Here is a 17,008-nt window from a genome sequence, read left to right on the forward strand (position 1 = left end):
CAAGTGGAGCTTGGAGTCGCTTTAGTTGTGGATTCTTTCTTCTTTGTTTGTTTATTTAATTTGAGTGGGTCCGGGTTTGCTTTGCTGCTTTGTGTTGCCTTTGTTCGATTTCGCCTCGTTGAGTTGTGAGGCTCCCGGAGGCTGCAGCGGTCCGTGGAGCGAAGCGCTGAGGGCTGACTGCTCCGAGCCGCTCTGCAGGAGGAGGTGTCACGGCAGCGCGAGCGCATCGAAGCCCTGGAAGAGGCCCTGCGGGAAAGCGTCGAGATCACCGCCGAGAGCGAAGCCGAGGTGGTCCGCCAGGAGCACCTGCTACAGAAGGCTCAACACAAGGTTTGGCCAGTTGCTTCGTTCATACGAAAAAAATAAACAAAAAGGGAAAGCATGCAACGCGTAGTGTAAAGACAGAGCCAGAGACACAGCCATAGAATGTGGCAGACAAAATTAGAGATTGAGATATGCGAAGAGAGAAAGAGGGCTAGAAACAAAGCATGCAAAGGAAATTCACATGACGTGCGTGTCAGTCAGCATCAGATATATATACTTTCGCGAGCAAAAGTAGCATTTACTACTCTAGCTACTACCGGGACGAAAGAAAGATCACTTTGTGCACTACAGGTGCACTCGCCGCGGTGGCCCAGTGGTTAAGGCGCTCGTTTACTGAGCCGGAGTGCCCGGGTTCGAACCCGACCGCAGCGGCCGCGTTTCGATGCAGGAGAAACGCATAAGGCGCCCGTGTGGATGGATGGAAACAACTTTTATTAGAGGAAAAAGAAAGAAATCTGCGCTGTGCGATGTCAGTGCACTCCTTCCTTTATCCCTTCCCTTACAGCGCGGTTCGGGTGTCCACTGAAATATGTGAGACAATTACTGCGTCATTTCCTTTCGTAAAAATCAATTTTCATTTCATTGGACGCCGGCAAACAATGAGCAAATTGGCATTGACGATGAGAAAGTTGAAGACGCGCATAACTTGCTCCCTGTGTCAATGGACACCTCAACCACGCTTTCAGGTGCGTGGCGGTGGTGGCCGTCTGAAAAAACTGCTTTTGCACAATATGTCGTGCCTAGCAATGCTAAACCGCCAGCCAATTTTCATTGAAAGGCATGTCAACTTACTCGTTTCAGTCCGGAGCGCATCTGCTTGGCGAAAACGCCCAGAGGGGTCGCGAAAGCAGCGACCCAATTTTAAACTGAAACACCACTTTTTTCCCCCGACCATGCACGCCCACCTATTGTTCGTTGTTCCACGTGTGTGTGCACATGTGTTGGCATGTGCGCAGGCGTGTGAAAGGCGTGTGTCAAAGATAGGAAGCATAGCTTTTGTTTGTGAACAAAATGAAGTACAACAGTTATAAAAAATATACAACCCACCGGGTTTGCTTCTTATCCATGCAACGCTGATCGTTTTCATGTTCAGCGTATCAAATCTAGCGAATGCGGAAAGGGCTTTCGCCGTCATCCCTCCAAAGCATGGGATACCCAGAGGTGCTGAGAGCCCCACTACATGGTTTAGACGCAGACCGATAAGTAACCGTAACGTGTTCGCGTTTACTAGTCGTTTAAATAAGAGCCATGTCACAAATCACTGACAAGAGCAAAGATTTGACCACCTCTGCCCACACTTTAGAAAAAGCTGACTTCCACCTTTCAAGTTGCTTAAAGAGCAAAGTGCTATCGCAAATTGGAAAAATCTGCATCTTCATACCGTTCGTCACTACCGTTTGTTCACAAAGTGTCTTCTTCGTTGCACCCTTGCCAGAACCACGTACTGCAGTTCTACTACGTCACTGCTCACTTGACCTGAGAAAGGAGAGGAGGAAATTATGAGGAAAGAAAAGGCGACAACTCTGTCGAGTGGACACCTGAATTGCGGCTATAAAAGGAGGAGAGAATGAATGAATGAATGAATGAATGAATGAATGAATGAATGAATGAATGAATGAATGAATGAATGGTTTGGCTTGGTTTATAGGGGTTTACCATCCCAAAGTGACTCAGGCTACGAGAGACGCCGCAGTGAAGGGCTCCGGAAATTTCGACCACCAGCGGTTCTTTAACATACACTGACATCGCACAGTACACGGGCCTCTAGAATTTCGCCTCCATCGAAATTCGACCGCCGCGACCGGGATCGAACCCGCGTCTTTCGGGTCAGCAGCCGAACGTCATAACCACTGAGCCACCGTGGCGGCGAATGAATGAATGAATGAATGAATGAATGAATGAATGAATGAATGAATGAATGAATGAATGAATGAATGAAAACTTTACTGGGTCTCCGGAATTGCGTGGGTAGTCATCTTTGGTCCATGATTCCAATGGCTTGGACTGTCTCTCGAGATCTAGTGAGCAGAGACCTGTGTGGGCTAGCTCCGCCTCTCATTCTGTTTCACTCAGTGCTGTAGTGTTATGTTTCTCTAACTGTTTGCTGCAGTTCCATATCATGTGAATGACGTCGGCGACTGGAATATTCAAATCATGAAGGAAACGATAGGCAGAAATGCACAAGGAAACTAGCAGACAGGAGGCAGTAGCATGCGGGAACATACAAGCAAGCTAGGACCTTCACAAACATAGCCAAGTACCACAATATCAGAGGAGAGAGACATATTTTGCTTCATGCGCGCAGATGTCCAGCCTGGAAGCTGAACTTCGACGGGTCAAAAGCAAAGAGTGCATCCGTTGCGGCAGCTGCCCCGACCTCAGGCTCCAGACCAAGGATGCCAGCTGGAGAGCCATGTGGGCCGAGCGGAAGCGGCATCTCGACGAGCTCTACGACATGAAGTGAGCCTTGCCGCAGATAATTACCCCCTACGCTATTTGGTGCTTATATTGGAGGCAGTGCACTCCATGCATGAAGCTCAGCGTCACTTCTCATCCCGCTGGGGCGTCTGTGGGATGTCCCGGATGATGGGGCAGCGCGCCTCTCCTGACTAAACTTCTAGCTGCTAAACTGACTTTTATCGACATTTCCGAAGATTTGGCCATGTTATCAGGCTCTACAGTAACTCCATGGAATGTGAGACGTCGAGTTAAACGTGCTGAACTTAACAGAAGGAGACCAGCTCAAACCTCGCACATCTGTGGAAAGAATTGGGCTCCGGGCCATGTGCGTAAAGGAACACCTGGTGTAGATAGGTTACGAATAGAAAAGGGTGATTTCATTACACGAATCGAAGCTCTTGTCATGCGGGAATGATGGGATTGGTTGTACACGTCGCCTCAAAAGCAATTTATATGGAATACATTGTCAACTAACCACGTTAAATCACACAGACTTGATCTTAAAAGCACGACGGCATGAGACGGATTCTCCGCTCGTGGGGTTTGTCTCCTTGGCTGAATTCAAGGTGCCATGATTGAAGAGATTGATCAGGGCATTTTTGAAAATGTTATGCTCCCATTGGCAGGCAAGAATGTGGGATATAGATATGTGTTTCGACAGATTAACGACCCGAAGCACTCTTCTAGGCTTGTGAAAAATTGGATGAAGAAAAGGACGGTGCACCTTATGGAGTGGCCAAGCGGGCCTACTGAAATTATTTCAATTGTATATCTTTAGATAAGAATCGCGCATCGTCCGAAGGATAAAAAAGCCGGCAACGCCGACCAGAGAGTCAAGCTGCTGCAAAAGTGGGGAAACATGAACTAGACATTCACTGACAGCTTCCTGGACTCCATGCTTCGACTGAGTAGAGCAGTGAATCGGCGTAAAAGGCTTGCGTGTATAGTACTGACGCATCAAGTTATTGTGAAAAGGCATTCTTGAAATCGTTGCCTAATTTTGTAATAAAAAGCATATAATAGCCGATACCTTTACCTCACAGCAGTTCTTCAATAAATTTAGTGAGGGAACAAACTGTCGCTTGATATGATAATAAACGTTGGTTTTTATTGTCTGCCACTGTAGTCCCTCCAACCTCCTGGGAGAATTTTAGTGCGATAAAATAGTTAAATTCGAAAAACTGAAATATCATATCTTTTTTTTCACTACTGAACATCCGCTCATCCTGGAACCGGCAAAAAAAAAGCATATTTTCCTTGTACGCACCCTACACCAAAAAATAAAGGCCTCGGATGTTTTTATGTCTAAAATGAAGTAATATTTCTTTGCTGCTGATAACTGCTGATATAATCACACATGCATGCAATAATCTCTTGTGCGATTTGTTGAGGTGCTTTGTAACAACGTACTAGCGAAGATGAACACCCCGAGCTGTTCCTTTGGTGCATCCAAGGATGAAATAACAACACTGGCTTCTGATCTATGATTACTGCAGCTCCGCTCGACATAGCATACGTTCATAGCATGGTAGATATGTGTGCGTCTGCAAGTGATTCATTCAGATTTTTCTATTGGGGGAGGTTGGCAGAACTGTTTTATTCTGCCTATAATCTAACTGCATTATCCAGCACTCAGCCCCTCTACCGAGCAATAGACAGGGAATAGTGAATTGGCTCACTTAATACTCACAAATTTGTCACAGTGTTTTTTTTAAGCCTTTGGGAAAATTCGACCCCCCGAATGCGCAAGTACAGTTTAGTAGTTTATTGCCAACACATTTCATGCTTTCCAATGCATGTCTTTTTTTATCGGGACTGCATTATTTAAGCTTGTTTGGTACCTTGCCATTAACTTTGGCGCAGGAAGTAGTAAACCAAATAGACCACCTCAGAACGCGGTATTTCCATCAAAGCTCTTTGGTTCTGTAAGAATGAGGTTTACAGCAAAGGAAGTTGACAATCCGTGACCAAAATTTGCAACAGAGGTTGATCTAATCGGAGCTGCAAACACGGTTTGCAGGTTGGAGGCACTTTCTGCGGCCATCAGTGAAAAGGACGCACACTTGGCACTACTCGAAGAACAGATCCACCAGGACGAAAATACCAAGCGTCAGGTTGAGAACCTGCGGGCCGAGAAAGAACGACTTGTGCAGCGGATAAAGATAGAGGTGAGATATACGTATGCTAATCATCATTAAAACGGTAACGTCTAGTCAAGACACCATAAATACAGTGTTTAAAAATAGTCAGTACAAAATTTTCATTTAAAAGCTCTGAAAGGTACATCGGCGCGGTCTGTGCATGTGGTCTGTATGACAAGGCGGGCATAATTTACTTAATAGAAGGCCATTAAAATGCGCATGTTTATCCAAAATAAATAATCAACTTCCTAACTTATAGTTTTAGGCTGCAAGATTATATTGCGAAATTGAAGGCCGTCAATTTTCAAAATTGAGCCCACTTGCCATGGAAGCAACGCCAACGTCGTCTACGTCATAAAATGCGTTAAGTGAAGAATAATTTCTTGCAATTAATATTTGAGTGATGCTATTTGGCTCTTGTGCGACGTAGGGAAAGCCAATTTAACGATTTTCAAGAGGGTGTTTTTCATGTTCGGTATCTCGAAGCGTAGTGCTGATTCCGGCATATTTAGAACTGGCCTGGCCTTAATTTCTGGCGTCCTTAAATTTTGCAATACAATCTTGTTCCCTGAAACCAAAAATTCAACGTTAATTAGCTTAGTTAACTAATCGTATATTAATTGTACTGCTTCGTGTAAATATGCCTGCCTACCCTCACAAACCCCCTGCCTAGACCGTACCGAAGTATATTTCACAATTTTCATGTCAAACGTTCCTGGAGAAGAAAATATTGAATATTGAAAAACTGTAAGGCGTTGGCATATAAATACTGAAGGTAATGCTTCATTATTCCGATATGTAGGAATATCTTTCTTTTATCGCGTTTCCATCGCTCAACTGGAGCAGTTAAGACTGCCATAGAAAACCAATGGGGAACGCTTTTGGGGACAGAAAACACGCTCATAGCACAAAAACGCATGCCTGCCGACGGGATATCTGTGGATATATTGATTGTTATAGTGAAATCTTACAATATATGAAGAAAAAAATTGCGCTCATAAACTCTTTCCCATTCAGAAATTCTTTTGTAGAGAATTGGTGGGTATGCAAAAGAAAACTCTGCATTGAATAATTTGAAACAACGAGTATATGTGCGACATACTTCTCTTTAATTGTGTTCAGTATTCATCCACGCAAACGTGTGGGCAACATGTGTGCATGCAGATGTGTGTGCTTGTGAGAGTATATTTTATACGATACCACAAAGCAGGAAACAGAGTTTTATGCAAATCAGAATCGAGGTAGATGAATGTCACACGTGATTATCAAAAAGGTATATGTTTATCTTCCACAGGTTTGGGAGCAGCTATACTTCTACGGTTTATTAGGAGGAGGGCGCTACTTCTTTCTTTCTTTCTTTCTTTCTTTCTTTCTTCCTTTCTTTCTTTCTTTCTTTCTTTTCTTCTTTCTTTCTTCCTTCTTCCCTTCCTTTCTTTCCTTCCTTCTTTCTTTCTTTCTTTCTTTCCTTCTTTCTTTCTTCCTTTCTTTCCTTTCTTTCTTTCCTTCTTTATTTCTTTCTTTTTCTTTTCTCTTTCCTTCTTTCTTTCTTTCTTTCCTTCCTTCTTTCTTTCTATCTTTCTTTCCTTTTTCTATTTTTTTCTGTTTTCTTTCTTCCTTTCTTTCTTTCCTTTCTTTCTTTCCTTCCTTTCATTCTTTTTCTTTCTTTCTTTTTCCTTTTTTCCTTGTTTTTTCCCTTTCTTTCTTTCTTTCTTCCTTCTTTCCTTCCTTTCTTTCTTTCCTTCTTTCTTTTTTCTTTTTGCTTTCTTTCTTCCTTTCCTTCCTTCCTTCCTTCTTTCCTTCCTTTCTTCCTTTCTTTCCTTCTTTCTTTCTTTCTTGTAGACATCATCTTTCTTGTAGACTGTAGACGTCAAATCGTCGCTCTTTCTCATCGCAGAATGAGAGTCGTGTCAAGATGATTGCTGAAGCTGACGACGCCTTGCAGCAAGTCAATGGCAATCAGGCTGACGAGACAACGAATGAGCAAGTAAGTGAGCATTATCAACAGATAACGGCTGTACTCACACCTTACATGAACAAAAAAATCAACGTGGATATGCGGACGTTTAAACTCTAATGTGTTACGACGTTCTATCTGATGAGTGTGGCTCGAAAATAAGTAAAAGGGGGTGGTAAAATTCACTATTGATTCTTGCTTGCTATAATTCGCACTGTTATGAATACGGACGGCCTTCGCCTTTTATAACTTTTACGATGAATCATGATTTTCAAAACATTTCCGTGATGCTAAGTTTGTTAGGAATGCTACTGGTGGCTCCTTTTACTTTAAATCAGATTGATAGAACACAGAGCTTCATTAGCATGGAGATTAAACAGACTAATCAATAGCTCGTGCGGCCCTGTGCACCTGGGTCAAATATAGAAGGTCTGTACACAACAGACAACCTACGATATCGCTCCGAAAGTTGTTCTCTCTTTCTTGCGCCTGTTTTAAATGGACAGTATTCTTAGAGGTTTATTGAGCGTCTTGGCAGTGAACACGTACACGAGACACAGATAGTTGTTTTTGTACCAATTTCTTTAGCGTCACGACTGAGGGATTCCAGTGTGATCACAGCAAGAGACGAAGCTATGGTCGGAAGAAAAGAGGCGAAAAAAATTGAAGGTCGATTTACTTATTTCACCCAAAAGCAAATTAGGTGCGCTTGCACTTCGGTTTTCACTCAGGTTCCGGTGTTCGGATCCACTGTTCACTGGTGGAAGTTATTCGGATAGCGATAATGGGCTAATGCCCATATATGCGCAATTGGTCATTCTCAACTTTACATGGGAGTCCTGGTACCCCTCCATGCACAGTGGTGCAGCGGTTAATTACGGGATGCGCCACTGCCCTGTGGTTGCAGGTGCTGCTGGGGCTTGTGAGACCCAGCTTTCTCTTCACGAGCAACCTCTCGCGACCAGTCATTAATTTAACTGAACTGCCACCTGCCACGGTGGGCAGTCTGCATGCTGGGTGGGCATTATATATATATATATATATATATATATATATATATATATATATATATATATATATATATATACATGCATACACCTGGCACTGGCAGGTTGCTCACAACCCGGTGGGCAGGTTGGCAGGAACCCGGGAACTCTGGATCAGTAGCCTACGGCCCTTACCTCTAAACCACCGTGGCGATTCCGGCGATATTGTAAATGCTAGCACAAAGGAAGGGGCGGTTCTCTGCGTTCACGGAACAGCTGTGCAAGGACTCCGTCGCTAGCTCTCTGTCAAAGGTTGAGGCTTCAGACATAGCTGGGCTTTTGCAGCTTTGCTATACTCCGTTTCATGCATCAGCTGCAACGCTGTCAAAGCTAGCGCACTTGTTTGCGCTGCCTACATCCGCGACCAAAAACTAGTGCGTTCCTTGTGGTGAGCGAAACATAGTGAATCCTTTGTCTGCAGGCTTACTACTTGACACATTTGTCATGAACTTGATCAAATAGTTTATTGCTGCTGACGTCACGCTGTCGCTTTATCGTGCCGTAGACCACTCCGGCACAGAACAAGCGCGGAGTAACACGCCTTCCTTTATTTTCCCGTCCGGTCTACTTCCGTACTTTTCACAGCGTTGCACCTGATGTATGAAAGGGAGTATAGTGAAGCAGTGCTTTTGCGCTAAAATGGTTCCGCTTCTTCATTACCTGCTCCTTTTCATCTCACACCTTCCCATCTGTTCATGCAGGAAGAGAAGGCCCACACAACGTGACGCTCCAGTACCGCGCACCTGCGCAGCCACTTTCGACTCGGAGGTGCCGTCGACAAAGGCGCAATGCTGTAGAAGCGCAGTGTGGGACCCAAGACTAGCCCATCGGGTCGCCCTCCAGAAAAAGTCTTCATCGATTCCACGTGACCACAGCCTTTTTTGTTATCGGTTCTTGAGTCATCTGTGTATGTGATGCGGTGGGAGTCTTTTGTGCTGACAAGCAGAGTCGGTCGACGTGCCGCATGCGAATGTCGTGGTGTACTACGTAACACTTATTTATTCGCTCATTTTTCTCACCGTGCCAAATCTGGTCAAAACTGGTCACGGCGCACGTGACAGACACAAACACGAACGCCGTGAACACGAGTTGCCACAATTTGGACCTTTCCGGTTTTATGTACAAAGAGTCAGTTCATTGACTTGACCCCATACGTAAAGTTATGTGCATGAAAAAAAAGGCGCACACGGTCCGTTTTGTATATTTCATATAAATGTGTCCTGTGCTATTCATACATCAAGATTTTTAATAGCCGAATATTTTCATTGTTTTCTTTATATATTTTTTTTTGCTTCGACGACACTACTTAGTTCGAAGGTCTCTGGCCGGCGAACTTTATAGTATGTGTTTTAGTCTTGTCATTTCTATTGTCAACCTTTTTTTTTTACAGTCCAATAGCGTTAAATATTGATCTATTTTTTTAACGAGGACTGAAATTCTGTTTTTCTCCTGAGGGACAAGCAAGCCGCCGCTTATATTGTCTGTACATAATGCGTGTTTTTACGGTGCATGAGCTTTCATGTGCGTCACTGAGGCGCCTTCATCGTATGTATTGAAGTCTATTGTGCATCTTTTCAGCAGCCTTTCGTATGATGGTTTGCTTGCTTCAGAACTTCCTAAGCGAGAAAGCAATCTTTTCTTTTTTGAAAGAAGCGTTGTGTTGCTGCATCTACAAAGCTTCGAGCCATATCCGCGCGTTTAGGTGAAATGCCCATTTTCAGTGACATCGCTTGTCTGCGAGAGCTGTGGGGCAGTGCCCATCGAGTCAACTGAATAAACGACCGCTTCTAGTGCGAGCAACGTGTGCTGAGCTGAAGTAGAGAACTCCAGCAAAACTTAAAAGAGAAATGTTGTCTTTTAGCTTAAATATGGCGTGCGAGCAAATGAAAACAATCATACTTTTGTTGTGTGTTTAGTACGCACTGGACTCTGAAGAGATCGCTGGCCGAACTGACATAAACAGTTCCATGTTTTTTTTGTTTTTATTTTCAACCAAACTACTCCGTAGACGCCGTCGTCTGGAGGATACTTCAGGATGCCTGAGGAAGAGACAAAAATAATTAAGTGCACATATCACTATAGTTTAAAAGAAGAGAAGGTTGTACTGTTATCGCACCTAGTTGTGAAGACATGTTCTGAAAGAATATTTATGAGCTTATCATTAGAGAGCACTAACCGACACGAAGCTGAAGGTTGTGTGTAAGTTAGGGTGCACGACTGCACGGGGATTGCTTCTTGGGCTGCACGAAGAGAAACTAACGACTCTCAGTGCTCAGAGGACGCAGTAGATGCACGAGGGCATTTTACGCTACTATTGCATTTCTCACTAGACTGTTCCCAGCTGTTTAGACATGCTTTGTAGAAGAAATGAGTCTTACGCGGCCGGAATTCATTTCACTTCCTGTGTACAAATGATCGCTGTATATTTTCTCGCACGTACATCTTTGATTTTATTTCAATCTGCCGCACTTCAAACGCGTTCGGCGGTTGTACTTATCCCGGAAATACTCTCAGTGGGTGACCACACCAGTCAGGAAAAAAAAGATGCGCCTTTGGATACTAAATTTTATTGTTTCCGGTTTGCTGTATGAAGAACTACGGTCTTTGCAATATTGCCGGAGCCCCACTGGATCATGGTCACTTCGATTTTGGGGCGTTTTCTCTTCTTTTTGCATTAATTTGTACACTCATACTATACCGAAAGAGACGCACAAATGCTTAAGCTAGATCCCGATACAGGCCTTTACGAATCATAGCGACTATCATGCAGATCACAGCACAAACATTCGCCTAGAATCATCGCAGTTTCTACTGATGCAACGTTGAACAGCCGGACTATGTAAAAGCTAGCACTGCAAAAAGATGGCGAACCGGCTTATGAAGACGCACTTCGGCCCATACTTAAGCGACACGCTGCCATGGCTCCTCCTCGCGACATATGACCGCAAGGGAACCAGCTGTTGTCAGCAGGCCAGTTCCACCAGCACGAAACCGAGCCCTTGAGCCTGAATTCCTGGAGCCGGCGAGGTGACCCAAAACGAACGGATCCGTACGTAGACAAGTCCGTTTTGGTTTCTCTGCTGTAATCCTATCGGTTTTTCTGTTGGCATTCGGCCAACCGGTGGCCTTTTACGCAGCATGGTGCATCTAGCTATGCAAAGCCTATAGATGGCGCCGGCGTCTCCGCCCATGTGCCACGTCTTCGGACATTGGGCGCTTGGGACACGCGCTCACGCACGAAGTTCTTGACGCCCAGGAAGGTGTGGCCGTCATGTCCCGGAGCTAGCATCTCCCTATTCCGCTCAAGCTCACGCTTAATTCTCATGGTCTTCCTGTTCCACCATTTGCTAATAAGCGGGGCATTGTCAAAGCGAAATATCTAATCGCATTAAGAGCGCACTTAAATGTCCTGCTGACATCAGTGCCAGAAACGTCAAGACAACTGTAGCATGGATTCAGGACCATATAGTTTGCAGAATTTGTCGCTTACTCGGATGATATCCCTGTTGGTACAATGCGCAATTAAAGTGCTTTGCCACGAAGGTATTTCGTGCGCATTGCCAGTCCGCAGCTTGCTAACCGATATCGAATTGAACTCTGCATCAAACAGTCCAGGGTGTACTGTACCAGAAGCCAGGGGCTGGGTTTACAAAACTCTTCCTACGGAGGTTCGGCTTGTGACTGACCGACATCTTGGTTATGGTCTCATTGTCTACCCTACCAACTATCGCATTAGCACCGGTCTATCACAAAACCGAACCGAAGTTTGATCGAGTAGTTTAGTGTTTCCAGCAACCGGTTCTAAGGTTCTGACGTTTGGTCCCCAACACACCGCGTCTGAAGCGCGAGAACAACTCCAAACAAAGTTCGTGCCAGCTACGGGACCACATTGCTTCACCTTCCCGGGTGTTCACAGATTCCAGTGTGCTATATTCTAGTTCCGTCTGGGGGCCCTAGAGGTCCTTTCAGTCGGGAGGAGGCCTTTGAGGTGGCTTTTTCTGTTCCGCTATCTGCAGTGCCTCTCTCTCAGACGATTCAAATCATTCCGACGCTTGGCGCACCTGTTCCTTTTCTCGCGTTGTGCACGGAACATGTGGAACAGCCCCTCGCAAGAACTTTCTCATTCTTTCCCCTTGCTTGTATACACGCGCTAACAGTCGGCGCTTGGCTGTGCGTGTTCTTTTGTATCGCCGGCCGACAACTCACTCTGTCGAGGTGCATGATGTCAATCCGGCATTGTAGATGAAGATGTCTAGAGAAAAACACTGTTGTTGCTTGTTCGTTTTTTATCGTTTGTTGTTTTTTACACTGTTACACGTGTACTATTATTACCATCATTTACCCTTCCAAGTGTGCGTAAACCATATGAAACTGCGTAACCTCCAACCAGCAAAGAAACAAAAAAAATGAAACTCAGCCTCTCCTCGTCATCGTGGTGTGCACTCTATTATTACCTAGGTATATAAATATATACATAAATATTACATATATAAATATACATATATGTACATGTTGATGTGTGCGCATGTGTGTGCGTGTGCGTGTTTTTGTTCATGCGTTTGTGTTTCGCGTAAATATAAATATATGTATAAATACATACAAGCATGATCTGTGCCGCTGACCCGTGTCATGGGGAACGGGTCGCTGAGCGGACGCTGGGAGAGCACACGACGCTTGGGTATTCCGGGCGTGTTCTGGTATGTCACTCTAGTGTTAGTGTGTGTATAAGGCTTCACTGAATGCATCTTGAGCACTTTCCGAGCGACAAGTCACCAGAATGCAATCCAGCAAAATGGGAAAGAAACTTACTAAACGGAAGATAAAAAAAAAATGGGCTGACGTGAACCTCATTTGTGCAGGACAGGCGGTCAGCAGCAAGACCATAACAAGTGCGGGACGGAGACCGAACTGAGCTGCGCCCGTTGTAATCTTCAGCCTGTAGCTGTAAATATACTTGTTTAGACACGGCCATGTTTACAGACGCGGCAGATAAGGCGTTAGTTGGAGCGCTTTCTTACGATGCTTTTTCAATGTATTGTCACGTACCTTATGGCCTTATACTTTTGATTGGCGGTGAGAAGTATACAGTTCACTTAGGCATCAGGTGCGGCAATTTTGATCCGTTTATTTCTGAGCCATTCACCAAAGGATCGCGAAAGGCAGGGACGAAAACAGGGATCTGCTGATATATAAGAAAAAGTGTTGACAATTCTTAGGAGAAAGATTGCTGTGGACAGCGTATGTGCAGAGGTTGTCGGTGCGATCGTGTTTCAAAACGCTTTCTGGTGGTTCTTGCGTGCTCAAGCGCAGAGGTGTCTCTACACTGCCAACGCATTTAGGCAAACAAAACACGCGCTTTATCACACTTCTTTTGTAAACGACTGTCTGGAGGCCGAGTGAGAATGTCGGGTTCACCTGGGTGTGAATTAGCCGCCGCTATACACAGGCCGCAGGTATATGGTGGACGATGATCGGTTCGCGTATGTATTCTATAGGCGATGGAAGCTTGACTGAGAGTGGGTGGTGTGTATAGAATCACTACAGCGTGTAAAAGCTTCGCTTCCGTGTGGCATTGAGAGAGCGATGTGTGTGTGATGTAGCGTGAGATGGAAAAACTCGGACGGACGCAGTTATGAGAAACCCAACGTGTCGTAACCTTCGCATCACGACAATTGGCTGTGTCTGAACGCTGATGGAGATCATTAGACGCGATATTCGCACCCGAACCTTCCTCACACCGAGGGAAAGCGCGCAGTCTTGAATGCAAGTGCAAATTGTGAGGAGAAGCACCATATAGGGCTGTGCATTTTGTTAGTGCATCTCACGGTTAGAACCTTATTACTTCCCTGAGGGATGTATTTCTTAGTTGGCACATAAAAAAGAAAGAAATGCAATGTAAGAATGGAAAACTCGCACAGGGCTTCTTTTGCGCGTGGGAAAGCCTCTATTCCCGCCTAAAGTGTTTGCACGAAGTCAAAATGCGACAGTGTTAAAACTGTTAGTTATCACAGCACTCTCTGGTTTATTTTTTCAGTATTTTGTTGATTTGGCTCGAATGTGTTTTATCGCACTAAAAATGGCTGTTTTCAAATGCCGGTTTATTAAAGAGGTTCGTTCCTAACGGCGTTAACAGGTGACAGCAGGTATGTTAGTAAGCCTACTTTCTCGAGAGGAATGAGCTCCATAAAATTTTCTGGTCAGTCATGCTAGTTCCCATCGCACCTATGCATTTAGTTTATGGCATGCATCATTTGGAATAGTCGTGTGTGTATGTGATAAGACTGCGAAAACTTGTTATTTTCTTTTACATGATTCAAAGCTTGGTTGTCAGATACGACTTGCATGCAAGCATGCTAAGATGTGTGAATCTACATTTCTGAACGGCTGCACTGCGCAAGGTCAAGATATATTTCCATTCCTTTTCTACGATATTAACATGAGTAGCATTCTTGGAGGAGCTCCGTTCGTGGTGATACGTTTACTAACACTCTGCCTCACCCGCATATGTTTTCGTTATTACAATTCCTTATTGTTTTTCATAACGCCCGTTACGCACAACCCAAGCCACGGCGTGGGTCACTATAAAATGTAGTGAACGCCTTACGGAAAGTAGTTGACAGCGGTGACACGTTCGTACAGCGCGCTGTGGGTGTGGACTGAATGAACACTGTCGTGCCCATCGCACTTCATAGCTGCACAGAGTGGTATGTAGAGTATGAGCACTTGTAGCGATCGCACCGGCGTTCGAACTTGCAGATAGCCACGTTGGCCGTAGGACACGAGAAGTTCAGGTCACCATGACCCCCAGAACATAAAACCAAAAACTGGAAACACGCGAATGCAGTGACCAAATGATATATTTCCTTGAACCTCCTCGGTGTAGTTTCATAAATTATGACTTAAATGGCGCTTTGTCATTTAGTTTTACTCCAATATGAACATGTCAGAGCAACGTTTAACTAGGCGTAACTGCGTTTTATGACTGGTTGTAAAGGATCATTATTATGAAACCTGTTTTCTTTTTCTCTGAAATTGTACCTCGTGAAGCACCTTTATTCGCTGAAGAGAGGATCACGTGGGCTTGACGTCACATTCGAGGACAGGGCGCTAATTTTTATTCGATGGACCCAGGCTCCGCTTCCCCTCAAACGTGACGTCACGGCGCGAGCCGAAACAACCTTGGAGTGAACAGTACCTCTTTATTCTTCCTTTGAAGCGCCGCTGTAATGATTCCGTTGCTTAGTTTGCGTGGTCTGTGCACTCAAGAAAATGCTGTTCAAATTTAAATCCATTGAAAACCGTCATAAGCTTGGCGTTTTGGCCCGGAGATTCAAAATTTACGATGAGACATGTACGGATGGTTGAAGTGGTTCTAGAGTTTTTGTGTGTTCCGATTCAAAATGTTATGAAAACTCTCCAGGTCGTTTCTGTGATCAGTGAGCCTTGGCACGGCCGGAATTCACAATGATTGCGGTAGAAAACATGTGTTGCAATACACGCGAAGAGAAAATGAAAAAAAAAGAGTTTAGACACAAAAAAAAGCTCAGAAAGTTATGGATCTCTACGGTGTGAGATCCCAATGGGCACTGAAACTACCTTGGATGTCCTTTGGATGTCTGGGACGTCCATGGGACGTCCAAGAGAGTTAAATTGCCCATTGGGATACATGTGGCGATCGAGGCGCACCCTCTCTCTGTGCGCAGAACTGGTGTGCCGACAGCAATACTCTCTTCGAACTCCTCCGTGTTACCAATAGCACTGGTGCAGAGGGCATCGCTCCCCAACAACTGCACCGTTCGTGTCCGCTTGCTGTGCGTGTATGACTCCGGCGCAGTGCGTGCGGCCGAACCCGTGTGCGCGTTTCTCTCTGTGTGTGGCCGTCAAGCCTGACGCCTGTTGCTCTCGCTCTCTTCAACTCTCCACTGTCGCTTTCTATTTCACTTTCCAAAGAGCTCTGTCACGCGCTGGCTGTTCCGAGAGAGTGCATATGCTATGTCTGAAAAATGGGCATTAAAAGCAAACCGTTTCATCGCCACTACGCTTCCTCATTGCATACGTTTCTTCGCCGTGAATTGCTTGAAGGCGGACATCTTTTTGGCCGCAAAAAGGGCGTAACAGAACTATGTTTAGTAACCCTGCACAGAAAGTACGAACGTCAACAATTTTAAGCGTGAAAATGGTTTTAGGAGCCATTGACGACCCAGTCGAGCAACAGAACTGTGCTTCGGCACCCTGCACAGACGGTACGAACGTCAACAATTTTGAGCGTGGAAATGGTTTTAGAAGCGACTGACGACCGTGTTGAGCAATAGAAATGTGTTTCGGAATCCTGCACAGACGGTACGAGCGCCAACAATTTTAAGCGTGAAATGGTTTTAAAAGCCACTGACGACCCAGTCGACAAATAGAACTGTGTTTCGGAACCCTGCACAGACGGCACGAACGCGAGCAATTTTATTCGCGAAATGGTTTTAGAAGCCACTGACGACCAAGTCAAGCAACAGAAGTGTTTCGGAACCCTGCACACACGTTACGAACGTCAACAATTTTAAGCGTGAAATAGTTTTAGAATCTTCGACATTGTTATTGCGCTACTCATGGTTTACACAAACAAGAACGACACATACAGACAGGGCGCAAGATAGAGGTACTTGGCAAAAAATATTGCCAAGCTTCCTGCAGAATAACCTGAACAAACTGTCCGTAAAAGACCCTTTTCTAATCAAGAATTCGGACGAGGTAATCGTGTTTCTACAAGAGGAGCCAAAGGTATCTTGCTTGTCGATAGATGTAAATGACTTATTCTGCAACATTCCACAGAAACATGTACTTGACGTAGTGGAAGAAGCAATGGCTGAATATGGTAAGGTGAAATTTATGAATGAAAGCGGTGTTAGCACTGTGTATTTTTTTGGCTCTCTTAGGGAAATACTTGTCTTCTCTGTTCATCGAGTTCGGAGGGGAAGGGTACACCCAGAAAGAAGGGATATGTATTGGCAGCTGCATATCGCCAGTGCTCTGTGACTTGTACCTGGCCAGAGGATACCGACAGCTTGCTGAAACCTTGAAGCCACTCGGTGTCG

General features: G+C 44.9%; 1 protein-coding gene across 1 annotated transcript in view; it reads left to right on the forward strand.

Annotated features, from left to right (window-relative positions):
* The window catches only part of LOC144098829 (uncharacterized), a 109,910-nt gene extending 97,597 nt beyond the window's left edge, over positions 1-12,313 (forward strand). The window contains exons 11-15 of the mRNA XM_077631724.1: positions 199-330; positions 2,630-2,784; positions 4,805-4,952; positions 6,820-6,909; positions 8,627-12,313. Coding sequence (XP_077487850.1) covers positions 199-330; positions 2,630-2,784; positions 4,805-4,952; positions 6,820-6,909; positions 8,627-8,650 — 549 coding nt within the window. The 3' untranslated portion in view covers positions 8,651-12,313. The remainder of the gene's footprint in view (positions 1-198; positions 331-2,629; positions 2,785-4,804; positions 4,953-6,819; positions 6,910-8,626) is intronic.
* The last annotated feature ends 4,695 nt before the right edge of the window (positions 12,314-17,008 follow it).

This window comes from Amblyomma americanum, chromosome 7 (assembly GCF_052857255.1).
Source record: "Amblyomma americanum isolate KBUSLIRL-KWMA chromosome 7, ASM5285725v1, whole genome shotgun sequence".
NCBI classification, from domain to species: domain Eukaryota; kingdom Metazoa; phylum Arthropoda; class Arachnida; order Ixodida; family Ixodidae; genus Amblyomma; species Amblyomma americanum.